The sequence below is a fragment of the Ursus arctos genome, unplaced genomic scaffold, assembly GCF_023065955.2.
Source record: "Ursus arctos isolate Adak ecotype North America unplaced genomic scaffold, UrsArc2.0 scaffold_26, whole genome shotgun sequence".
NCBI classification, from domain to species: Eukaryota; Metazoa; Chordata; class Mammalia; order Carnivora; family Ursidae; genus Ursus; species Ursus arctos.
In genome coordinates, this window is record NW_026622941.1 from 25,433,869 (window position 1) to 25,460,821 (window position 26,953).

General features: G+C 41.0%; 1 protein-coding gene across 29 annotated transcripts in view; it reads left to right on the forward strand.

The window, feature by feature from the left end:
* The window catches only part of PPFIBP1 (PPFIA binding protein 1), a 173,993-nt gene that overhangs the window by 93,988 nt on the left and 53,052 nt on the right, over window positions 1-26,953 (forward strand). For all 29 annotated transcript variants that reach the window (XM_044385587.3, XM_044385586.3, XM_048216816.2 and 26 more), the window contains 2 exons: window positions 21,913-22,011; window positions 25,252-25,457. In XM_044385587.3, the coding sequence (XP_044241522.1) occupies window positions 21,948-22,011; window positions 25,252-25,457 (270 nt within the window). In that variant the 5' untranslated portion in view covers window positions 21,913-21,947. The remainder of the gene's footprint in view (window positions 1-21,912; window positions 22,012-25,251; window positions 25,458-26,953) is intronic.

Sequence of the window (26,953 nt, forward strand, 5' to 3'; positions counted from 1 at the left end):
CTGACTAAAATTGTGTTTCTCAGATTTTATTAAAAAAAAAAAAAGTATGGTATATCATACTTTAGTACCAGTGTTTACTAGAAGACATAGTAACCCACTGTTTTATGGAAGTTTTGACTCTTTTTTTTTTTTTTTAAAGATTTTATTTATTTATTTGACAGAGATAGAGACAGCCAGCGAGAGAGGGAACACAAGCAGGGGGAGTGGAAGAGGAAGAAGCAGGCTCATAGTGGAGGAGCCTGATGTGGGGCTCGATCCCATAATGCCAGGATCACGCCCTGAGCCGAAGGCAGACGCTTAACCGCTGTGCCACCCAGGCGCCCCCGGAAGTTTTGACTCTTAACACTGAACTCATGAGCTTAATCCCTCAAACTTGCTTCTCCTCCAGTGTTCTTTACTAACAGCATTGTCTTCTGCCCGGTTTTTCATGGCCTAGTCTGGGAATCATCCTGGACATCATTCCTTCTCTCTCTCACTTTCAACCCTGCGTCCAGTCATTCACAAAGTCCTGGTGATTCCATCTCCTAGTTTGTCCATCCCATTGCCATCACTTTGTCAACCAACTCTCACCTGTACCTTCCACATCCTCTCTCACTCCCTTCTGATTCATTGTCCACGTGGGAGCCAGAGAAAACTTTCTAGAAACACTAACCACATCAGGTCACCCCTGTGTTAAGACCCTTCAATGATATTTCTCTGTAGTTAGGATAATCTTTAAATTCTCAAAATGGCCCCTGTCAACATCTCCAGCCTCATTTTGAGTCACGCCCTTCTTGTTCTGTAAACTCCAGTCCTACGGACTATTTCACGTCCTGAACTAAACATGTTTAAAAGCATTGCCCTTTGCTGAGGTGATTGTGGACCTGTATCCCAAGGGTATCTGCAGAGAAGAAGGTTTTGTGCAATTAGAAAATGGTGGCCCTGCAGGCGGATACAGCCTCTGGGCCAGAACAGACCAGATTTCAGCCTCCACTCGCCAGGGCAGGGCACCCTGTGCAGATCACAACCTGCACAGCCAGAATGGTGACCCTGACTCAAGATGTCACTTGGTTTGCCTCCAAATTAAAATAGGTCTCTTTGTCCTATTTAGAAGCAGAATCCTGGACAACTTCTGGAAATCCCTGAAAGCCTGGTGATTTAGTCATGATTGCAAATGTGAGAAGGCTTTTACCATGAGAGCTATCGGAATTGTTCTTTGCATGACTAGGATAACATGTATGTGTCTTCCCAAGCCGGCGTGGCTCCGTCTGTGCTGCTTGCTCATAGCTGTGTCTCATAGCTGAAGAGCAGGAGTGATTTACAATCCAGAATGTCTCTATCTGCTAGCCGGAGAAGCACAACATTCTTTCATATGGCATGTTTGCTCTTGTGAAAATGACTTGAAGTATTTGAGACCTGGCAGGAGAAGAAATGGGAGGAGACCTAGTTCTTGCTAGGCATGAGTCATCTTGTAAACATTTAAGTTGAACATTGTATTAAGCAGTTTCGTTGTTGGTACAAACGGTTCATCAATCCTAGATCGCTTTGATGCACATGCTAGATAGCCACACGTCCTCTGCCGGATCCTAGCGTAAGTCTGTCTCTGAACAAACACTGGATACATATCATTGTGATAATTTTGCCTTTGATTTGAGGCAAATCAACTTTTTTTTTTTAAACGCAGTATTGAATTTTTTTTTCTTTTTTTTTGGTCGCCTTTCAGAATTATGGAAGTGCCTAAGTATTATTGGGGCGGGGGTGGGCCCTAAAGGAAAGTGTGAAAAACAACCACATATATTCAGTACCTTGTCATTTCAAACTTTGATGGGCTCTCTCTCAGAGAGGTCATTGCCAGGTCGCTCAGTAGGAATAGAATTTGAATCTGGGAGCAAATAATTGCTCTGTAAATGTTTGTTATGATATTGAATTTGCAAATATGCTGTATCTAATCAAATTAGCTTATCACGTTCGCTACTGGGTCATAAAGGCAGTTGATGGCTGTTGTCACTGAAAATAAAACGTGGCCAGCACATAGAAAACTCATTCTTCAAGGTAGAGCTGCAGCTGGATTTTCCAGGCCAGTTGCAGTCTAAACTCCGCCTCATGGGATGCCCTGAGCCTTTGTGATCCTGGGTCATCTCACCCCTGGCAGTTGGCCAGTCTGCTGCTGCCGCAGCCCAGGGGCTTTTGTCAGGCCTCAGGCCTATCGTTTGCTAGGGCTGCCAAAAAAGGTACCACAGACGAGGTGGCTTACGACAGAAATCTATTCTCTCACAGTTCCGGAGGCTGAAAATCCAAAATCAAAGCATTGGCAAAGTTGGGGCCTCCTGAGGGGCTGTGAGGGAAGGAGCAGTTCCAAGCTTCTCTCCTTGGCTGGTAGACAGCCGTCTTCTTATGTTTTCATAGCATCTTCTGTCCCTGCATGTCTGTGTGTTCAAATATCCCTTTTTTTATTGGGATACTAGTCATATTGGAATAGGACCCACTCTAATGATCCCATTTTAACCTGATCATTTCTATAAAGACCCTGTCTCCAAATAAGGTCACGTTCCGTGCTCCTGGGGGTTAGGACTTCAGCATAGGAGTTTTGGGGGAGACACATTTCAACCCATCACACCACCTGTAGTGTTGAGCCTCCATATAAATTAGCCTCAGAAATCTAGCTGCACTTACTGTGGAATCTTCTATAAATCACCAGAAGAAATCTGTGAATCAGCTGAATTTTAACTCCTCTTTTTCCAGCCCAGAAGAGTGCCTTAGTGTGGGTGCTGCTGGTTCTGCGGTTCACAGTGCTCTCCCTGCCGTTCATTTCATGAGTCATGGGATCCAAGTATTAGGGAAAGGAAAGCCAGTATGACAGCAGAGTCTTTAGCAAGCGGCCTTCCACCGCTCCCTTTCCACCAGAGTCCATGACCTATAAAATGTCCAACCCATCCCAAGTTCTGAGGATCCGAGATAGAACACGTTGATGTGTGGTGTGTTTTTGCTTGATTCCTGTTTGAATTACACCATCTGCATATCCTTCATTTCCCGCATAAGCCTGGTTTGGCTGAGTGGTTTTGACACTCACAGCTCTCCAGTGCTTTGGACTGACTGTTTATTCTGAGAGCTTGCAGCTGAATTTTCTGGCAAGTTGTTGTGATACAACCAGTAATTCCTTCAGTGGAGGTTTTTGAGCTGAAGGATGTCTTCCTTTTCTCCTCTAGGCCTTTCCCAGTTTCTGGAAGATGAAGGCATCTGCCAGGCTTCTGTCTCCTCAGACACACTGCCCCTGTCGTGCTTGTTTACCCCATCTGTGTTTTTAGGTTTTCCCCATTCCCTGTTCCCAAGCATGTCTTGTTAGTGTAACTGTTGTGTACCTTCTTAGGCTTCTGGGCGTTGAGTCATAACCCATACTTCATTTCTCCTGGCCTAAGAGACCAGGACGGATGGGAACTTGTCTTCCCTTTCTACTAAATGAGGTAGATTTTGTCTCCCTGCAAGTGTATTCTAAAATACCAGCAGTTTATTAGTAAAACTACGTATCCTGCAGGAAACAGAGTTTGGGGCTGGTTGGATACTGCATGGAATCACTGGTATCCATACTTCTATAAGCCTTGTAGCAGGGTGGAAGCCACCAAGGTCAAGGTCCTTTCTGACTTTATATGAAAGGCTCTAGCAATCTTTACTATTAAGATGAAGTAGAAAATTACTTATTTTAAAGATTTATTTATTTGAGAGAGAGAGAGAGAGCAAGCACAGGGGTGGGGGAGTTGGGGCAGCAGAGGGAGAGGGGGAGAGAATCTCCAACAGAATCCCCACTGAGCCGAACACAGGGGCTTGGGGCTCGATCGCACGACTCTGAAATCATGACCTGAGCCTAAATCAGGAGTCGGATGCTTTACCAACTGAGCCACCCAGGTGCCCCAAGGTGAAGTAGAAAATTACAAAAATTGTTCTAAATATTAATGCATATAATTCCCTGAGATAAAAGGTCAGTTCCCTGTTCCTTCTTTACATAGTCAGTGCTCCCATTTTCCTTCCTGTGCTCCCCTCAGAGTGAATAACTTCTAAACTGGGAGTTTCTCACAGGTGAAGGTCCTTGGTCGGCGTAGGGATTGCCACTCTGCTTTTGCCAAGTGTCTTTAGGAAAGACTCCTCTTGGGGAATTCTCATGTGGAATTGGAGCACACGTATGCATCTTTCCTCCACCCGACCTCTTCGTGGTAAAAAAGAGATTTAAGAGAGTCATTTTTTCCGCCATCCTTATAAGGGATGGGTTTCTTGGCTGAAACGGGTTTTTCTGCCACTTGCTACCCAACCCCCATGCCATGGGCCACATGTTTAATTAAACCAAGAAGCAATAAATATATCAACCATCTCAGCTAGACTTTAAAACATTGATTTCTATTCTAGAAGTTTGTCTCTGATGGTTTCTTTTCCTTCATGGAGCCTGGAGCTGATGTACCCAAGCAAAGGAAGGCCTAGGACCTCGTCTCTCCAGAGGCAGCCATGTTCCTTGAGAGGCAGTCCTAGATTTGGATCATTCCACTGCCAAGAACCAGAACCTCTTTGTGGCTAAAATTGGATGCTTGCCATGCCCTGCTTCCTGTTGGAGGAAATCCCAGAGACTCCCAAGAAACTCCAGAGAGGAGCCCAAACTTTCCAGCATCTGCCTGGTAACCTGACAGATCTGGCATTTGACCTCTTTGAAGAAGACAAGCCTAGGGCATCCCACATGAATTCCAGTTCCCCAGTTGACTAAAGTACTCTCTCCAGGGACGAGGGTGTTTTAAATATTTCACCTAAGATCTGTAGTATCAGGCAGTAGGTCTCTGGCCCTTGACAGCAGTCCTCGGGGCTAGTTTTGCACGTTGGCTTGTGGACTGTCCTGGAGTAGTTATACCTCCCTCTGACCTCCTCTCTTTTTAGGGAACGGGGCAATGAAACTAACTCCCAGCTCCTTCCTTTGGGTAAATCACGACCCCGTCTCCTTTGCAGCCTTTGTTATAGCTCTAGGACTCAGACCTCACTCCACACAGTGTCTAAAACATTTCAAGAGGCTGCTGAAGTTTCATTTCTCTTTCTATTCCCTGGGAAGATGTTTTTGCAGAGATTTATCTCTGGCATCTATTTCCCTCTTGTCACTGTAGGAAGACTTCCTAACCTTCTTTAGCTTCTTGCCTACACATTGGAGCCTGCAGCAAGTTAAGAAGAACTCAGGAAGCCCCTGACTGGTGACATGCATGTACAAATGAGGGTCCGGGGGCATGTTAATGGTTCTGCTTTAGCTGTTAGCGAGCTGCTCTCTCTTCTCACTGTCAAAGTCCTCGGCTGCTGATGCTCCAGTTGTCACAGTTGGGCAAGCATTTAATAAAGTTATTTTCTGCTCTCCATTCTCCTTTTCCTTCCCTATTTTCCTCCTTCCTCTCTCCTTTTCATTCTTCCTTCCCTTTTTTATACTCTTATCCCCATGGTTTTTAGGCATAATGTGTAGGGTAGGAGTTTTTTGGGGGGTGGCGGTCTGTCATGAGAAAATATTTATGGAACCGGTGAAGGGTGCTAAGCTCTTTGTAAAGATCAGGTCAGCAGAAGGGGCATATGCAGGAAGTTCTCAGGGGATACCTGGCAGGGGCGGAAGTCCTAGTTACATATGCACTATTTATTGAATCCTTAAAATGCATGAGGCCCACGCACAAGGCATGTCACACACATCTTCGTGAATCATTTTCTAGACTGTGCAAATTCAAGAGATCTGCTTTACACTGAAAAGATGGCAGGCCTTTGCCCTCGTGGTAGAAATTAAGGGAGGACATGGGACTTCTGTCATCTTTGGCAGCCGTAGGATTCTTTTACTTCATGAAATACAGTATTATTAGACCACCGGGTTGTTGTTTTTATTCCCCCTCAGTTTAGTTGCACTGCATCCATATTCTATGTAATTTCTCTTAGACTCTGATAAAAGGTGGTTTTCCCATCTTTGTTTTCAGAACCATTTCTTTGTTTTTCAGCCTTTTTTTTTTTTATTGGGGTATAATTGACCACAACATTATATTAATTTCAGGTGTGCACCATCATAATTCAATATTTGTATGTATTGTGAAATGATCTTCTCTTAGCAACTTTCCAGTATGCAATATAGTATTATTAACTATAGTAACCATGCTAGCCATTACATTCCCATGACTTAATTATTTTGTAACTGGAGGTTTCTTCCTTTTGATCCATTTCACCCATCCCTCAACTCCTTGCCTCTGGCAACCACCAATCTGTTCTCTGTATCTATGAGCTTGGGTTTGTTTTTTTGGATTCCACATAGAAGTGAGATCATATGATATTTGTCTTTCTGTCTGACTTATTCCACTTAGCATGATGCCCTCAAGGTATGTATATATCATACTTTCTTTCTTTTTTTTTTTTTAAATTTATTTGACAGAGACAGTGAGAGAGGGAACACAGGCAGGGGGGAGTGGGAGAGGGAGAAGCAGGCTTCCTGCTGAGCAGGGAGCCTGATGCGGGGCTCGATCCCAGGACCCTGGGATCATGACCTGAGCCGAAGGCAGCCACTTAACCGACTTAGCCACCCAGGCACCCTCTTTATTCATCAACCTATTAATGGACACTCAGGTGGTTTCCCTGTCTTGACCATTGCAAATAATGCTGCAGTGAACATAGGGGTGTGTGTGTCTTTTTGAGTTAATGTTTTCAGTTGCTTTGGATAAATACACAGAAGTGGGATGGCTGGATCATATGGTAGTTCTGTTTTTCATTTTTTGAGGAACCTCCATGCTGTTTTCCATAGTGGCAGCACTAATTTACATTCACAGCAAAGGTGCATTGGGGTTCGTTTTTTCTCCACATTCTCACCAGAATTTGTTATTTCTTGTCTTTTTGACTCTAGCCATTCTGACATGTGTAAGGTGGTATTTCTTTGTGGTTTTGATTTGCATTTCCCTGATGATCAGGGATGTTGAGCTGCTTTTCATGGACCTGTTGGACATCTGTATGTCTTCTCTGGAAAAATTTCTGCCCATTTTTAAAATCAGACTTTTTTCCTTTTTACTATTCAACTGTATGACTTTATGTATTTTGGATATTAACCTTTTATCAGATACATGATTTGCAAATATTTTCTCCTATTCAGTAGGTTACCTTTTCTTTGTGGAAGCTTTTTAGTTTGATGTAGTCCCCCTGGTTTAATTTTGCTTTTGTTGCCTGGGGGATTTTTTTAAAATTGGGAGGTGAGTAGATGGCAGTCAAACGGGAGTAGGGAGAGGGTAAAGCAGTAGGCAGGGACCATTCGTTTCAAGGATGTCATGATGAAGAGACAGATCTAGGTCTGTAACTTGTGAGGGGTAAAGGGAAGGATTTGGGAATTTCTTGCTTGTTGGTTTTGCTTAGGATTTTTAGGTCCAGAAGATTTTTGACATTTTATTGGCGAATAGGTGAATAGGTGAATGGAAGAGATTGAAGATAGAAAAGGAGGAGGGAGTAGTTGTTTAAAAGGCTGGGATGAGATCAGTAAAGGTGGCAAGTTTTCTTTTTTTAAAGATTTTATTTATTGATTTGACAGACAGAGCATGAGCAGGGGGAGGGGCCGAGGGTGAAGCAGACTCCCCACTGAGCAGGGAGACCAATAGGGGACTCGATCCCAGGACCCTAGGATCATGACCTGAGTTGAAGGCAGATACCTAAGTGACTGAGCCACCCAGGCGCCCCAGGGTGGCAGATTTTCTTGTGACAGACGGCAGGAACATGCAAGTAAGGCAGAGGAGAGCTCCCCAGGATTCTCTGTACATTAGGGTATGAATAATGTACTGAGGTTAAGCATGGGCAGCAATAGGAATAGATTAGGGGAGAATTTTGTAGGGATTCTTAGCGACAGCCATCATGAAGAATGTGGTAGGGAGGGAACTAATGATGACTCCAGGGTGGCCGAGTAACACTACGTGCCCGGTTAAGACGAGATAGCAGGCATTGGAAGCAGAACCAGCCCAGCTTTCTCTAGCCGTACTTGCTACGGATGAATTGACAGAGCCAGGAGTTTCATAAAGAAAAAGACATTTTTGATACTATATTACTTTCTAATGGAAGGCAGGACTTGAGATATCCTGAAATTAAGATAATTTAAAGACATTCAGTACACAGGTATAAATAGCAAAAATGTAAAAACCAAGTATCTTGTTTCTTTACCTTGTTTTTAAGCTCAAGCAAGCACCATGTTACCCCAGTCAATTAGAATGTCAGGTTTGGGCTTGCCACTTGAAAATAAGACAGATGCTGTACTTGGCTAGGGAAAAAGGCTCTGTCTCTGGCAGGTGGGCTCGCTTAACCAGGTCTGTGAGGTGGACTTTATTGGATAGCAAAGGCAGAAGTTGGGGTGTTCACGTGAATGACAACTCCTCAGTGCCTGGAACAGTTCCTGGCACATGGTGGGAATGTGATAAATATTCTTTGAATAAACATAGATGTGTATGAATGAATGTATGAATTTATCCATGCTATTTTGAAGCAGTAGCTCTAGCTGACATAGTAAAATATGAAAAGTCCTGATTGTATTGGTCATTTGGTAGCCCTGCCCTAGTCCTTCAACGTATAGCTCTTTCTTTCTTGATAGGTATGAGTTGCCAGAACTTTTAGTGAAGTGAAAACAAAAGCTGGGTTGATGATCTAGGACACAAAAGTGCCAACAAGTCCATTAATGTACCCACCTTTCCCAATACAGTACTCTACAGCATGTTTTGTGGTGACTCATGAGTAATTTTGTGTTGATGGATACAAATGGTTATTCATTTATTTATCAGATCTTTACTTGAGCACTGTGTCCTGAGCTAAGCTTGATACAAATTATTAAGAGTGGGACCTTAGTTCTTAAAAAGCTCAGTCGAGTAGGGATAACATTCCATGGACCTATTAGCCTGCCTGCCAAGTATAACATCTAGTAGAGATAACCAGTGGCTCCATATGGTACCTGGTAGTAGAGGTTTAAAAAAAAAAAAAAAAAAGTGCTGTGGGAGCATTTGATGCCATGGTCATGGATTTTGCTTGGGTAATCCACCATGACATACAGCTGTCATGTACAAGATCCAGGTGTTTCATTAGGCTATAGTGTAAAGGACAGCAGGTGATGACTGTCCATGGGTGATGATTTTGTAGTTCTTGCTTCCTTCCTTTGGTGGATAGTGGAAGTACTTGTCATGCTCAGGATTGGGAGTGGGCAGGTTAGACACCTCTGTAAATGGCCAGTCCATCCTTCTGTGGAGTAGGCCACAGCGCTTGAGTCCTTTCTTTTTCCCAAACGCTGTATCAAATTGTGCTGGCTTTTCCATCAAAACATACGTAAGGTGATAAAGGTGTTGATATCTTGTTGGGGGTGTATTACGTAGGTGTTTGCATTCATCAGAACTCATCAAACTGTACAGTTAAGACCTGTGCATTTTATTCTGCATAAATTCTCCCCCTCCTACCCCTCCCTCCCTCTCTCTCTCAAATACAGACTACATGAAGCTCTCCTAACTCTTGGCCTTTGTACTGGTTGGTGGTTTCTACATGGAAGCTCTTGCTATATATGCATGTGACTTTCTCCCTCACCTCTTACCAGGCTTTGACCAGTATCGCTTTATCATTCAGGTCTTCCCTGCTTCCCTGATTATCATATGAAAATGCCTGCCATTCCCTTTCTGCAGAAAGAGCCATCACACTGTATAATTAAGAGCATGGGCTCTGGAGTCGGGCTGTCTGGCTCCAAATCCTTTTTCTAAGCTGTATAACCTGGGTGCCCTTTCTGTGGCTCAGTTTTATCACTTAGAAAATGGGGATAGATACTGTGTCAGAAGGGTTATGGAGAGGATTCGATAGATTAGTACATGAAGAGCACTTAAAACAGTGCCTGGTACGTAGGAAGTTAATGTTAACTGAATTCTCTTCCTTGCTTTGTTTTTCCTGTATGTCATCTACTGTGTATTTAAACTATTTGTTTATGGTTTCTTGCCATTAGAGGAACAACTTTTCTTCTACTCTTTTTTTTTCTTTCTGCTAGTATATCCTCATCACTTATAATTGTGCCCGATATTTAATAGGTACTTAAATATTGTTCAATTAGTGGGTGAATGAGCAAATAGGAGAGGCTTCTGTGGACTTTCAGGAGGCTATGGGATGGGTTGGGGCAGGGGTTGGCAAACTTTTTCTGCAAAGGGCCAGATACGAAATACGTTAGGCTTTGGGAGTTACAGCTACTCACATCTGCTGCTGGACGAGAAAGCACAGGTGATACATAAATGAATGAGTGTGACTCTAATGAAACTTTATTGACAAAAATAGGCAGGGGGTCAGAGCTGGCGTATGGGCTGCCGTTCCCCAGCTCTTGGGCTGGGAAATAATTTTCGGTCTTGCTTTCCTGATTCTCTTTACCGCTCCCTGAAGACATCTCCCACTGCAGCAATTAGTGCTGGTCAATTCAGAACTGAAATAGAAGTAGTTTGCAAAGCATTGTATTACCTATTAATACTTGGCTCGGTATTCATTAGTTGTACGACATTTCCGTATGTCTTTTTAATATCTTAATAGTGAATAACAACGTTAAGAATATATTTTGTACTTTCAACTGTGTCATTTCAGGACTCTGGTTTTGATTTTTTTCTCCAACAGCTGAGGACATAGTACCTCTGTTAATGGCCAGAAACATGTATGCTATTAATGAACAAGACATTCCACTTACTAAACAGCCAACGCTGTAACTAACTCCTAATCGAAATAGAAACCAACCGAAATTATGCACTAGACAGTTTAGTTTTTTAAATTATTATAGAGTCCTATTTCTCCACAAAACTGTTCCCTAAGCCACAATTTCTGCCACTCTTCCCAATCAATTTGGTATGCTGGCGGGATTCTTCCGTTTTTACATGCAGTACTTTTTTGGCCGTGTTGTATGAGTGACAAACTATGACATGTTAGCATGAACTGCATAGCCTTTATTGCTATAATTAAAACAAAGTGGATCAGAAATTGTGTTTTGCTGCTGTGTTGTAGTTAGACACATAAGTTCAAGTATGACTGCCATTGATATGAATTTTATATAACCAAAATGTTTCTTGTTTGACTTCTCCTGAATTTAGCCATATGTCATCATCAGTGCTAATGGTTTTCCACCTGCTATTTAATTATTTTCCTCATGGGACATGTGTGCAGAGAGACCCTGAACCATACTCCCCAGGTGTTGGTGTTCTCTTGCTCCCTGTATTGTCTGCTCTCTGTCCGTGATCCATGGCTGCATTTTCCAATCAGAGGACTGTGTTCCGCTCCCAAGGCACCTGCTCCTTGTGTCCTCCCGAGCATGCTTCTCAGCCACCTCTGGTAAAGGACCAGGATTTTTTTTCCCCCTTCTTTCCAATTCATCATGGATTGATTCTGTAAAATCCAATTTAAAAAAAAAAAAAAACTGGGCGGGCCAGCAAAATGATCACATAATTGGCTATCATAATAAGACCAAGTTGCTACAAAATTTTCTAAATAACTTCGGTTACTTAACTCATAGTAGACCAGTAACAGTTAGTGAACCAGTTCACAGACCACATTTTAAATCACACTACTTTAGAGCAGTGTTTCTCAAATGTAGTGTAAAATACACTTTTTGGGGGCACCTGGGCGGCTCAGTTCATTAAGCGTCTGCCTTCAGCTCAGGTCATACCAAGGTTTGGGATCAAGGCCTGCATCCGGCTCCCTGCTCATCGGGGAGTCTGCTTCTCCCTCTCCCTCTGCCCCTCCCCAGCTGTGCTCTCTCTCTCTCTCAAATAAACAAAAAAAATCTTTTTAAAAAAGATATGCTTTCTTACATCAAGATGTAGTACGTATGCATGCCTGCCTCGCTCCCCACCACACTGAAACCACGGAATGTCAGCTACCTAAAGGCAGAGATATTTTTCTTTTTTTCCTTGTCTTTTTCACTGTTCTTTCTCCAGTACCTGGCACGTGGTAGGCCTTCAATCAGTACTTATTGCGTGCAGATGTGTGTATATATAACTGAATCAAAAGTTTCACGAAACAGTACTTAACCTTCTCGTGAGACACTCTGATGTTTTCTGTTTTGTTCAAGTGAATGTTGATTGCAGTCTGCTAAATTTATTTCACTACCTTCTAATCGTAGGGGTCATGACCCACAGTTTATCAAACACTCCTTTAGAGGGTGTGTATAATAGACAACTTGTCCTTTCCCTCCCTTTTAGAGCTTTGAGTATCTATGACCCATCCCTGTCTCTGTAGGCAACAGTCTGGGTGTTAAAGATCCTGGAACTGCTGACCTCTTACCAGCTCAAGCTACGTTGGTAGACCTGGCAGGAAACTAGGAGACATAGAAGTCCCCAGGTTTTTAAGAGCTAAAAAGAAGAGATGGGTGGGGGTTAGGGTTAGAGTAGATGGAAAAATCAGACGTTAAAACCTGCTGAGACCCCCTAGAACTCCTCCATTCTATTGGGAACTAAGTTTGCAGACTCTTATAAATAACATCATCACAGTGGATTTGGTTTACCTGCGTTTTGAAGAATGAAAATTCATTTTGTAAGATTGTAGGTGATAGCAACAATCAGTTTCATCTAGATTTATCTTAAAGGTCAGGGTGAGGGGGCAGGTTTTTGACATATGCAGCTAAGAGGAAGGTCACACTATTCTCTGAAACATATAGGAGAGTATGTTTATATATCCTACGTATAAACAATATATGTAGGAATCTAGGAGCTAGAACTGTTCTGACAGAGGCGTGCCTGTTGGAGGGCACTGAAACACAGCACCATGCTGGGAGCATACTGTCTACCCCACGAGATACTGAGGATGCGGACGTCAGAAGTAGTCTCACGGAGCCCACAGCTTAGTCAAGGATATGAATATTACAAAACTGGGGCTCTCATGGACTCACGCCCAGGGTACTCTGAGAGGGGCAGCAAGGCCTTGGTGGCAAGGATGCCTGAGCTGAGTCTTGAAAGTCAGTGTCCCAGGTGGGGGGATGAGGTAACTGGGTGATGGACATTAAGGAGGGCACTTAATGGAATGAGCACTGGGTGTTCTATACGACTGATGAATCACTAAGTTCTACCTCTAAAACTAATAATACACTGTATATTAACTAGTTGAATTTAAATAAAGTTATTTTTTTTTACAAAAGTAGGCATCCCGGGGCATCTGAGGGTGGTCCGAGCGGGGCAGGAGCAGCTGTCGTGACCACACAGAGGTAAGAGAGCAGGTGCACGTCCAGGGAAGGGTATGTTGTGCAGCACGACAGGCAGGGATGGTGCCTTGGAGGTAGTATGTAACTGGGGTTAGAAGCTCATGGGAAGGGTCAAGGTTGGTGATCTTAGAGCTGACTAGCTGTTTGATAAATACCTATGGAGAACAACATGGGTTTGGGGCTCAAATCTTACTTCTCGAGTGACCTTGGACAAATTCATAACTACTTCTTGCAGTCATAAGAGCTAATGATAGTAGATAAGGAGAAATGGGACATTCTTTCACTTTCTCACAAGATCTTCAGACTTACTGATATTTAATACAAGCCGTTTTTCAAATAGCGGCAGCATCCTTTGAGTCAAGAAGTCAAGGATCTTGGCTTATTGTATGCACATTTTTATCAATTCCCTTGAGGTTGTCATTCCTAAATATTAATAGCATTGAGCTGAGAAACTCATTTCCTTTTATCTTGTCCTGTTTTCCCTGGCTGTTTCATTTATCTGACTACTTACCAACTTTGCCCCATCGTCTTTTGTGGCTCTGCTTTTCAGTGAGCAAGAGAAGTAACTTTCACTAGGGTGCAGTCATTAATAGTTCCTCTTTTATGCTCTGCCTTACAAGTTCTCTATGAGAGGCCCTTTCTGAGCATGTGTTTTTGTTTATGCAGGTGGTTAAAATAAGTATTTTCTTATTTGCTTTATAAATATTTGGTGAGCCCTCGGTGTGCTTGAGGTCATGATAGAAAAACAAAATATTTAAGACAACAAACATATCATGTTTAAGGGTGTTTGAAAATCCTATTGTCCAAAGATACGGATGAAAAAATTTAAATATTTGATTATGGAAAATCTCAAATATATAAAAGTGTGTGAAGAATAGCATAATGTTACCCCACATACTTATCCCCCACCTTCAGCAATTATCAAGTCATGGCTAATCTTATTTCGTCTCTATCTTTATCCTTACTCCCTTCCCCTTTATTCTCTTAAAGCAAATTTCAGATGTATCATTTTATCAGGGAATAGTTTGCTAATAATCTCTGAAAAAAAAGGTAAGCACTCTTAAAAAATAACTATTGTAACTTAAAAATTAAAATAATTCCCTAATATATTCAAATAGTGTTCAGACTTTCAGTTATATCATCAATGTTACACCTACTTTACAATTCAACAGATTTTTAAAATGTACGTTGTAACATTAGATATCCCCTCCCCTGCCAACAGCCCAGTCTCTTCTGTTTTCAACACTTCCCGGGCACCTTGACCTCCACTTCTTACCGTGTTGCCTTTTCAGGTGATTCTGAATTAATTTTCTAGGGATGTTGGAGCAGATGGGAGGCGAAAAGGATTTGAACGAATATAGTAGAGAGGAGAAAGTAGGTGATGACAGATACATAGCAGAGAACCGGAAAACAAGGAGGATTGCATAAGAATCATAAAGTGTTGCAGACATAATGACTTAGCGGTTGAAGTTTAAAGGGAGGGAGTTTTCGGGTTGAAACCTGAATTGCTTATTCAGAGCTGTTATTTTGGGATCAAAAGAAGCAGTGACTGGGGAGAGGAGTTCTACCCTTGTTCAGCTTGCTAACCAGTTCCAACTTCGTCTTGGGTAGAGCTAGCCCTGAAAGGAAAGATGGCCCCTTACGCTCTAGCACAGTGGTTGAGTGCGCCCCGTGTTCACCTGGACGGCTTGTAAAAACCCAGATTGCTGGGCCCTGCCCCTAGAGGTTCTCATTCAGTAAGTGTTGGGTGGGGCCCAAGGATTTGCATGCTAACTAGCTCCCAGGTGATGCTGCTGCTGGTCCAGGAACCACACCTTGAGAACCACCGGTAGTCCTAACTTCTCTCTCTTGGTCTTTCCATTTTTAAAGACATGTTATCTTTTTTCACTTAGCATTATCTCCTCCAGTGCCTTCCATGTTGCAGCAAATGTTGAGAAATCGTTCTTTTTGATACCTAAGTAAAAAAGTGAAATGAGTCAAGCAGAGAAAGACAATTATCATATGGTTTCTCTCATCTATGGAACATGAGAACTAGGAAGATCGGTAGGAGAAGAAAGGGATAAAGAAAGGGGGGTAATCAGAAGGGGGAATGAAGCATGAGAGACTATGGACTCTGAGAAACAAACTGAGGGCTTCAGAGGGGAGGGGGGTGGGGGAATGGGATAGTCTGGTGATGGGTGGTGGGGAGGGCACGTATTGCATGGTGCACTGGGTGTTATATGCAACTAATGAATCATCGAACTTTACATCAGAAACCAGGGATGTACTGTATGGTGACTAACATAATATAAAAAAAACATTAAAAAAAAAAGACATGTTATCTTTGCTAAGACTGTATTGCTGCATACATTGAGAATCATTGTATAATTGATGCACGTCCCTACTGAGCGTCTTGGGGGTAAAATTGATGAGAAATCTGTGAGTAATTTATATGAAAATACATTGTTGTCGTAATGGCCACATAATAATATGGCACTCTACCAGCCTAGTGGAATGTTTGTAAACATTCTCTCAAATAAAGGGATTTCTTCTTTTAAGTGTCTTCATCTCAGTGGGTTGCTTTTGTCTCTGGGCATGAAATTAGAAGTTCTCTTTCAAACCTAAGCATTTTAGCTAAGGAGAGCTGAGAAGGCTAGGACAAATGTCATTTTTGCCCAAGTTTAGAACAAACTTACTAATTTTCTTAGTCTTTTTTTTTCTTTCTTCACCGAGAGACTGGGCAGCTAGCCTGCCCTAAAACATCAGTCAGTCAGCAACCCAGCAAAAAATTGTGGTTTTCTGCCAACTCTTTAGCTGCCACGCCCATTGTTGGAACTTTCCTTAATTTTATCCTGTTCAAATCTACTCTAAATGGGTCCTGACCAAGCTTGAAATATACCCAAAACATGCTTCTATTGGGTCTTTCTTTTTGTCCTTTACTATAATATATATGAATGTTATCCCCAGGAGATTGCTTTCTTAAGACTTCTCTAAACTTATTGAGCCATTGGAATAGGAAACCACCAGACTGGGGACTCGTGCAAACAGAGCTGATCTCTGTTTAAATTACCCAGCAAATAGGGCTTTCTCAAGTTTGAGCTCTGACCTTAAACCCAAACCCCACTCCTTTGTTGTGGTGGTTGTATTTTCTGGTGCTTTTTCCCTTCAGCAAGTTATTCAAAGAAGTATGTTATTAGCTATTTAGAATTCAGAAATGAATTTGCTATTGTATGAGAATTATTGGATGTTGAAAGTTTAATTTCCTAAATGGTTTTGTGCATCCAAAAGACCAAATTATAATCAGCAGGTTTCTGGGTAAGCAAAGAATTAGAACAAAGGGACTTGGATATTCTGAGGCTTTTATTTTGGACCTCAAGTCTATAACTGGGTTATTCATTATCCTTGATTTATGACATCATTATAAGTCCATGCATTTCCTACTTCTAATCCATTTATTTAGTTCATTTTAAAAATACAATTTCATTTTTAATTAATAACAATCTTCATTCTTAATTTTTAAAATTTGAGATGAAATTTACATACAGTGAAATGCACACATCTTAAATGTACAGTTTGATGAGTTTTGACAAATGTATAAACTTGTGTAACCAACTACTCAATCAGTATATTGAACAGGAGGTCCCCCGGATCATTTGCCACTTCCTGCATGTAACTATTTTCCTACTTTCTATCACTATAGATTGCTTGTTCTTGACTCATATAGAAGGAATCATATAGTACCTCATTGTTTATGTCTGGCTTCTTTTGCTCAGCATGATGTTGCATGTGTCAGTACTTCAGTCTTTTTACTGTGGAGCAACATTCCACTCACTATATTTGGAGTAATATTGTATTAAGTATGTAAGGATGTCCAGGGGAATCCTCGTCTCAGAAATGCTTTTGGGGATATAGGAAAATCTTTTTAGAGCATAGGATTTTCTGAAGCCTTTCCATTTAGCCTTTCTATTTTTAAAAATACTTTGACCCAGCCATGAAAGTTGACATAGATTTATCAACACAGATGCTCATGAAATTAGGCTGCCTCTAAAATAACTCAAGCCATGGGCATGTCAGAATTTTAATGACTATGGAAATTCTGTTTCAGTATTAGTACTTTACCACTTCAGTTTGCTGTTCTTATTCTTTTGTGTATCCTTTGAAGTCCATTTGGAATTTACTGAGACTTACTTTGCTGCCTTGCATACATGGACTTCCTGATGAATATAACATGTGGACTTGAGTGTGTATTCTGCATTTGGGTGTTTTCTTATATAAATCAAATTAGGTCAGGATGGTTGATGGTATTGTTCGAATCTTCTGTGTTGTTGCTGGATTTTTTTCGTACCTTGTACCTACCTCTGCTCTTCCGAAAGAGGGTTGAAAATGACAGGTGAAGCAAAATAAAACAAAAAAAAGGACAGGACCATGCACTTAAATCTAACCATATCAAGAATTACATCAAATATAAATGACTTAATTTGTGTAATTCTCCTTGAATTGTGTTGGGTTTTGCCTTATATACTTGGAAGCTCTATTATTAGTTGCAAAAACATTTGCAGTTGTTATGACTTCCTGATGAATTGATCATCATTACAAAATCTCTCTCTTTCTAGTAATACTTCTCAATTGAAAGCCATCTTTCTTATATTAATAAAGCCAGTCCTGCTTTCTTAAGCTTATGATGTATGTGGTATATCATTTTGCATCCTTTTACTTTATATTTCTTTGTATTTAAAATATATCTCTATTAACAGCATATAGTTAGGTCTGTCCTTTTTTTTTTTTTAAGCCAGTCTGACAATCTCTGGCTTTTTTTTTTTTTTTAATGTTTTTTTTTTTTATTATATTATGTTAGTCACCATACAGTACATCCCTGGCTTCTGATGCAAAGTTTGATGATTCATTAGTTGCATATAACAGCCAGTGCACCATGCTATACGTGCCCTCCTTACTACCTGTCACAGGTCTATCCCATTCCCCCACCCCAGTCTCTGGCTTTTCATAATGTTCATTCTGTTTATATTTAATATAATTATTTATATGATTGAATTTATATCTGCCATCTTGCCATTTGATTTCTTTTTCTCCCATCTGCTCAGTGTTCCGTTATTGCCTTCTTTTGGATTGAGGATTTTATTAGTATTGCATTTCATTAACCTAATTGGCTTTTTACTCATGTCTTTATTTTGTAATCTTAATGGATTACGCTGTATATTCTTAACTTATCACAGTCTACCATGAATTAGTATTAAACACCTTTGTGTATAGTGTAAGAAGTTTACCCCCTTCTTCCCTTGGAGCCAGTAAGATTTTGATATCCTTCATGATCCTAGCTACTCTCTATCCCACGGACGGGGGAGTGCCCACAGGTAAAAGATGTATAAACATGAATCTCACTCATTATGGTTCCCTTTACTCCATTGCTGAATTCCCTCCAGTTTCTACCAGCTTTTATTCACTCTCCAGTTTCTTCAGAACTGTTTTTATGTTTTATCCAGTGTTTTGTATTGCTATTTGTGGAGTAGTTTGTCCAATAAAATGTACCCCACCATTATCAGAAGTAGAATTCTCATTTTGTCATTTTTAATAATGTACTAAGCACTCTTCTGAATCCATTACCTAACTCAAAAACTTGACAGTAACCTTTATTTAACTATGTAACTCTTCCTCTCAGTCAACCCCCCCAATCCCTGACTTGAGGGTAGCCATCATCCTGAATTTCATGTTACTGTTTCCTCTTTTCTGTTTGTATAGTTATGTTTAATGTATATGTATTTCTAAAATATGTTTATATTTGTATTGTTTTAACTTCTAAAAAAGTCTCTCTGAATTTATTGGAGACTTATTTTTGTTTGCTATTATACTGCATAGATTTATTCATACCACAGATATATTGCTTTCGTTTGTTTTGACAACTGTATGTAATTCCATTGTGCAAATACCTCAGTTTATTCATCTCCTCTTGTGTTGAACATTTGGTTTGTGTTCACATTTTTGGCCTTGCGAAGCGGCCTACTATGAACATTTGTGTGTGTTCATGATTATGGTGTACCTTGGCATAAATATTATTAGAATGAAAGTGAATATGTTTAATTTTAGATGACAGTGCCAAACTGTTATTCTAAGTGGTTAAGCCATTTTACATTCCCACTGCCATTCTGTAAGAGATTCAGTGAATCCACATCCTCTGTAATACTTGGGAATGTCAATTTTTTTTTAAACAGTTGACTGACTAGGTATAAAATGGTATCACGTTGTTGTCTAAAAGTCCTTGTATTAATGACATTAAGCCTCTATGGGTTTATTGGCCGAAGATATTTTCCATTATACATCTTTTCATGTCCTCGCCTCTCCCTTTTTTATTATTTTTATTTTTTTATTTTTTATTTTTTAAAATATTTTATTTATTTATTTGACAGACAGCCAGCGAGAGAGGGAACACAAGCAGGGGGAGTGGGAGAGGAAGAAGCAGGCTCATAGCAGAGGAGCCTGATGTGGGGCTCGATCCCACAACACTGGGATCATGCCCTGAGCTTAAGGCAGCCGCTTAACCGCTGTGCCTCCCAGGCGCCCCACCTCTCCCTTTTTTAAATCGATTTGTAGGAATTCTATCCTTTGACTACCACTGAACCAGACCACCCTATACCGACTACTTTTAATTTATTAAAGAGATCTTAGGCCTTTGAATCCATCATTCTCCCAGACTTCCCTATTTAATTTGCAAACCCTTCCAAACTCTGGACCCCCTTTTCCTGCTCCATTAGCACCTACCACCTTTGCAATATTAAATCTATTTTTATTGACTGTTTAATTATTACATGCAGGCTGCTGCATGATAAGTATAGAGATTGAGATAAGCGTTTATAAACATTTATTGCAATTTAATATTGTCATTTATTAAGCAAAGGATTGGAAATTAAAAAACACCTGGTTCTTCACCACTCTGAAAACCATGGTCTAGGTTCTCATACCTCCGCGTCAGAGCATTTGAAAGGCTTGTTGAACAGAGCAGAGAAGAAATACATAACCCCCTGTCATATGTGGAAAAGCGTTCGCGTTATACACAAACACAGTTGCTAACAAAGATGAATGTTTGCTTTTATAATTTAGTGCGGTGGTGAGAGTTTTTCAAATATGGTCGTCACTTTGTTTTATTAGCCATCTTTATAGCTGAGCCTGGCTTGTATCTCCTTGGGTTATTTTTATACTTATCATAGTATCTAGAGCTCTTTGAAGTGCTACTTTTAACATGAAAGGGAATGCCAGCCCCTTAATTATATGAAGTTCGGGGACTGCACGGTCTTCTACTTAGAACTGTATGTTCTCAGTTGTCACCGAGTTTTGAGTTTTCATCCTGAAGTGTGACTTTTGAATTTGCTCCCCACCTCTCTGGACTGTGCAAGTAAATATTTGAGAACTACCTAACTTCATAACCCTGCTTGTTAACTCCTAATTTCTGGGAGACTGTAAACACTTGCCTTGAGTACTTTTGTGCTGTCGTTTTCCCCACATTAAATGGTAGTGATATTTTACAACTTCTGAAGTTGAGTAAAGTTCTGGGAAATCAGAGACGAAATCTCTAAAAGCTATAAAATCAAAGTAATGCTTCACAGTGATGGCGTGGCATTTTATCAGAATGAATGCAGAGTAGAGAACTGATCCAAGAAGCTGTTGATCAGAACTGTAAGAAAGTAAAGTGGTGAGATCTGGCTGCTTGGAAACAGTGGGCAAAGTTTTCTTTTAAACCGCATACCCTTTATTTCCCAGATATTTGCTACACCACAGTATGTGCAAAATAGCTAGGGCCTTATTTAGGCCTTTTGGGAGAATTTACACGGGTGTTTAGTCTGGTACTTGAAGCACATTAATAAATATTGGAAATCACGTAGTCTTAACTTTTTCTTGTTCATAATTAAATTTTTTGCAAGAATAATTCCAATATATTTTTAACAGGTAAAAGAATGAGTAGATTGTGTCATAATTTCAGCATAAATCTATTTTTCAGATAAAATGAGACAAACAGAAATTTAATATGTATTATAGTGGAAGTCAGACAGACCTAGGTTAAAACCTGGTCTTCACTATATATTTATTTGCTGTGTTTCTGTGCAAAAATCAACATTTTGATATCATCTATCTAATGGAGACAGATTTATCCGTTGTATTGGATTGTCATGATTAGGGGTTATGAATAATTTATGTAAATGTGTAGGGACTACTGTAGACACTTGTACAGTGTAACTGTTACAAAATACTAGTGGTTGTGTGTGTGTTTCGTGTATTTGCTAGTAAACCCTTTCCTTAGACAAGTCTTATGGTAAATCCTTATACAGAAAAAAAAGGCAAAATTGAAAGAGCAGAAATTGGGTGGGGCTGGTGCAGGAAGGAAAAAAATCTCATCTACTGAGCATTCCTAATGGCCCTCAGGAAGTGTCCACAGCCATCCCTGGTGCCCTTCACAGAGGCCTCGAGCTCTGTAGAGTACATCATGGAAACCATTCTACTGGACTTCAAACACCTTGCATGCGAGATCTGAAACTTACTTATTTCATTAACTGGTGGAGCATGGGGTCTTGCAGTACGGTAGATGGTCGGCCACAGCGTGTCAAGTGACTCAGGTCATTCAGCTCTACTGCTGCAGAAATTCTCCCTCCCCGTCTGACGTCTAGGTGGGGTTGTGATTTGACGTTGAGCTATCACACCTGCCAGGAAGCATGTGTCATTTAAAGGATATAATAGTAACATCATTGTTTTTTCAGATCTAGGTTGGAATTTGCCCTTGACAAATAACAAAATGATGAGTGACGCAAGTGACATGTTGGCTGCGGCGTTGGAGCAGATGGACGGGATTATAGCAGGTAATCTGCGTCCTCTGGAAGAGGGAACCGTGACATTTACTCTGTGCTCTTGGCTTTTTCATTCCACCTCTTTTATTACCTCTCCACTTTCTTATTTTCATTTATGGGCTGCCTTGATCCCCCTTGGTTTCACCTTGATCCCTCTTCTCCATTTTATACCAGTATTATTCTCAAACTTTGTTTTAAAATGTGTCAAATTCCATTTCCGTCCTAGGGTTCTGACTCAAGGATAAAGAAACTGCATCTCATGGGATTTCAGTGCAGGTAGTCGGTGGGCCACACTTTGTGGGATACTGCTCTACCCAGTATTCACGGATGTTCTCATCTGTTCCCTTGAATTCGACATTCCCTTTCCCACCAATGACTCTCGCTTCTGTTGACTTTCTCACTTCTCTGCTAAGCTTTGGGTCTCTAACTGCCAATCAGATATCTCCTCTGAAATAGCCTATATGCACATCCGTGTCATCGCGTAAAGCTTTGAGCTCATTTTCTTTGCTCAGAAGCCTCTCTAGTAGTCTTTATCTTGTCTAGTTTCATAACCTTCTATCCACGCAGTTTCCTAAACAGAAATTTGAGTCACTCTAGACCTTTGTCCCTCATAGTCCCTGCTTAGTCAAGTGCTATCACGTCTATCTCCCTTTACGTTCAGCCATTCCCTTTTATTCCCTCTAAAATCTGTCCTGTCTGTGCTTACCTCTGCCTTGCTTTGTCCTAGCAACCCTCTCCCTTGATGTTCTTGACACTCTCGCTTTCCTGCTGTAGTCCATCATTCTCTAGACCACCAGAATTTTCTTTCTGAAGCACAGATCTGGTCGTATTCCTCCCTTGTTAAGAATCTTGAGTGATTCTCTGTTATGGAAGTGGAACAAAAACAGTGTAGACCATAACCTCCTTGTTTTCTCATCATGACCAAAGGGACTGACCGGTACGGTGAACCTTTCAGGCCCTTGTGGTCTCCCAGGGGTGGTGGCTCCCTAAGGTCTCATACCACATTTTGTGTTTTGTCGCAGGAGAAGTACCTTTGTGTATTTAGGAACCCATGGTAATGAAGAGAGGGTTGAAGGGGCTGGTGGGTGGGGTTGTCATCCGCCTGAGGGTCAGGGTCAAGGTGCGGTCGGCCTCTCCTGCTCCTCCATTCTGGCTCTTCTGGCCCCTGTTGCTTATCTTTTCTGGTCATAACTATGACCCTACTCTGTTTTAGTGGTTCGAAGAAACCACAGGTGTTTTCCTTGTCAGAGGTTCTTCCCTTGAGGGACGTCGCGGCAGGTCATAGTTTGGCCTCCTTTGTTAAACTTGTATATCCTGAGGCCAGATTTCAATTTGACCTCCTTTGTAGATTAGACCACATCTTGTGTACTGGATTCAGTTTTTGGAATATCCATTTCAGAGAGGTTATTGGTAAAACTTAAGAGGAGGTGAACACGAAGGCAGAGAATTTAACAACCACACCTGGTAAGGAAGGAACTGGTGGAGTTTAACCTGGAAAAGTATATTCTTGCTCAAGGCATGATAGATACTTTCACACAGTTGAAGGACTCCTAGGTGGAAAAGAGATTGGACTTAACTGTGTCACAGTTTTGGAAAATATAACCCCAGCCAGATCTAGGCTCTTATCAGAGGTTATAACCTTTAGCTCTTAGTGAAACTCTATGGTCAAGAGAAGTAGTTCTGGACAGTAGTGAGGACTGACATTTTAGCTACTCCACTAGACGAGTGTGTTTGTTCCTTAGCCCTCGTAGGGCTTCAGGACCAACATTAGAGTTGTTCAGAAAAATTAAGATTTCCTGGGTCCCACCTCACACTGAGTCGGTCAGTAGGTTAGTGGGTAGGACCTGGGTTTATGTTCTCAGTATCAGTAGTTCTCCACTTAAGGTAGGAGGGAGATCTGACCGCAAGTATCTGAGGAGTTTTTCTACATACGCATCTGTCTGTCCCCCACCTTGTTTTGGGATGGAGACTTAACAGAGTGGAAGGTTAGTGTGGGCACATCTATTTTGAATAGTATTATCAGGTGATCCTAATGCTTAAACCTGCTGGAATAGGACATCATAGCTTGCTTTGTTCTTAATGCTCTTCCCTTTCTCTGACCTACTCGCCTCAATTTCGATTTTTCTGGATTCTCTCAACCTTACATGGTTCCTGAGGGGATTGATTCAGAGGATTTTATGAAGCATTTAGCATCGGACCTAGCATATCAATGGTTACCACTATTATGGTTTGACAGATTTTGGTCCAAATCAATTGGTCCAGTGTCAGGGAAGGTCAGTGGAGTGGACTAACTGAAAAGAAAATTCCTCTGTCCATGGTTGGAATTGATCAAGCCGGATGGCCAACTGGAGAGAGAATTTACACATCAGTTCTCAGTTTTCTTCTAATTATAAGTCCCTCAGATTAATCAGGTGGTAATGTAAATATCATAATTATTGACACTTAAATATAAAATTAATATGTATAATTAATAGTATGTATATTTGACAGGCCAGAAAACAAAAATCAAAGAGATGAAGAGGTATCTTTGAGTGCTTTCTGAACAGGCTATGGGTTAGTTATGTAGATTTAAGTCGTAGAATGCTTTTCCTTATAAGTAATAGGAAAAAAATGGCTATAAAACTATTTTTTAAAGCTGATATTAGCAAGAGCATTTGATGCTAGGCTGCACACAAAATCATGGGAGAAAAGGTTTATACACACACGCTCATGCGTACATACACAAATGTATGCATGTAATTCATTGAACTTCTCCAAAGATTAAATTCCGGTAAATTAACTGGGAGCTGGTCCTGTTACCCTTGACATTATGCTATGCAGTTTCCACCTCAAATGTGCAACTTCTTTGCAGGGAGTTTCTCAAGACCTTATGGTACTGAAATTTATATTTTTGGACATACTTGGCTCTATCCAAACTGATCTGCTGCCTTCTTAGTCCTTAACTTCCACAAGGTCAGCACATCTTTCACCAAAGCCCATTCGTTATATTCTTACTGTACTACACAGTTGGCCTCCCTATTAGGCATTTGGCGATTGATATTTACCATCAATTAAATGGGTTTTACTTTTGCACCAAATCACTTTGACTTGGAGAGATTTGCATGATTGAATTGTTTTCTTTTCCTTTTTGCTTGTTTTGATTATTCCTCACTGTGACTGGACTTGCTTGCCACCCTCAGCTTTAGTATATTATCTAATATAAATTCTGCTGCTCTCTCTGTGATTTTGTTTTGGTTTTTTTTTTAAACCTAGGTTCTAAGGCCCTGGAATATTCCAATGGGATTTTTGATTGCCAGTCTCCCACCTCCCCTTTCATGGGAAGCCTGCGAGCTCTGCACCTTGTGGAAGACCTGCGTGGCTTGTTAGAGATGATGGACACAGATGAGAAGGAAGGTTTGAGATGCCAGATCCCAGATTCAACAGCAGAAACGCTCGTCGAATGGCTTCAGAGTCAAATGGTAGATATCTGCATGTTACAGATCCCATGCTGTCAATCTTTTGTTGCTTATTCCAAAATTTAGAGCACAGAGTAGCTGATTAGAACAAGAAAACAAAACAAAACAAAAGTACAGGGCAGCAGGTTTGCTGTGATTTTTATCCCTTAATGCATCCCAATTCCCCTTAAGGATACTGTTAGTGTACATTTCATGGGTTCCAGCACATCATCGCCTGATTTTGCCCTTAAAGGTGGACTAGCTTTCAAGTTTTTCTTGGATGACCTGCTGTGGCCTAAAACAAACAGTCCTGTAAGGGAAAGAACCTTGCATGTAATAGATGCTTTCTCAGTATTATTGGGAAGTTTACTGTAAAAGGACCCAATAACAATTCAAATAGGAAGTACAGTGAAAAGAGGCTTCGAAAAGCAGCACGAAGGAAGTCTGTTGGCAGTATTTGATATAAGGTGCCATCTAGTGGTGTGTGGGGGTCATGTCAGTTCACGTGCACGAGGGAAGCTGCAGAATTGGGCTTTAAATGGTGTTCTTAAATCCTTGAACAATGAGGCCCCTTCCTAGGCATTCGTCTCAAAAATGGATTGCGTGGCAGATCTGCCCTTTCCCTGAACACAGTGGTAAATGACATGGTTTTAATATGTGTGGAACAAATAAAATCTAAAGAATGCCACTAAAAATATTCAAAGGGGAAGATAGAAAAAGTGTTCATTCTGTTACAAGTAATGCCACCAAGCTATAGATTTAAGAATGGTAAAAGTGAAAAATTTTATGTGTGTATTTTACCACAACCAAAAAGGAGAACATTAATAGTGTGATACAATTGAGGGTTGGATTGTATCTTGGCGTTTACCAGTGCAGGTGCTGGAGACAGCAGACCTGAATTTTGATTTTGGCGCTGACTCTTAGAAGCTTGTATGATTTGGGGGAAATTTTTTAAGCCGTTTGTCTCAAGTTACCTCGTTTGTAAAATGGGGACGATAGCTTCTGCCACACAGGACTGTGAGTCCGTGAGCTGATTTATGAGTGCTTGTCAGTGAGCCTGGTGGATGAGTCAAAAACGTAATACCGAAGAGTAAGTTGCAGAGAGTGGAGGGAAAACCATGGGATCCCTTTGCCAAGAGAGGAGAGAGCGTTGGCTCCAATTACACGTTACTCGTACATAATTCACTTTTCGACAAGAGTACAGGCATTTTTCAGACCATGGAGAAGCTTCTACAATATTTTAGAAAGACTTATTACTAGTCGCATAATCAAGATTACATTTGTGTTTAATGATAGCCAACTTGGGAGTCCACGTCCTTAAGACCGATACTGATCTTCTCATTAGTGCAGTGGGGCATTTGCAGTTCTAATGACTTCTCCTGGGCCATGGAGATGCCCTGGTTTCCTGTCGGGTGGCACTTCTTCCTTCCCTACTGATTTCTGCTGCCTGTATCATTTCATATGATCAGAAGCTGGACGAGAAGAAAGAAAATAGTCACACTGGTAGTTTGTTATTAGAG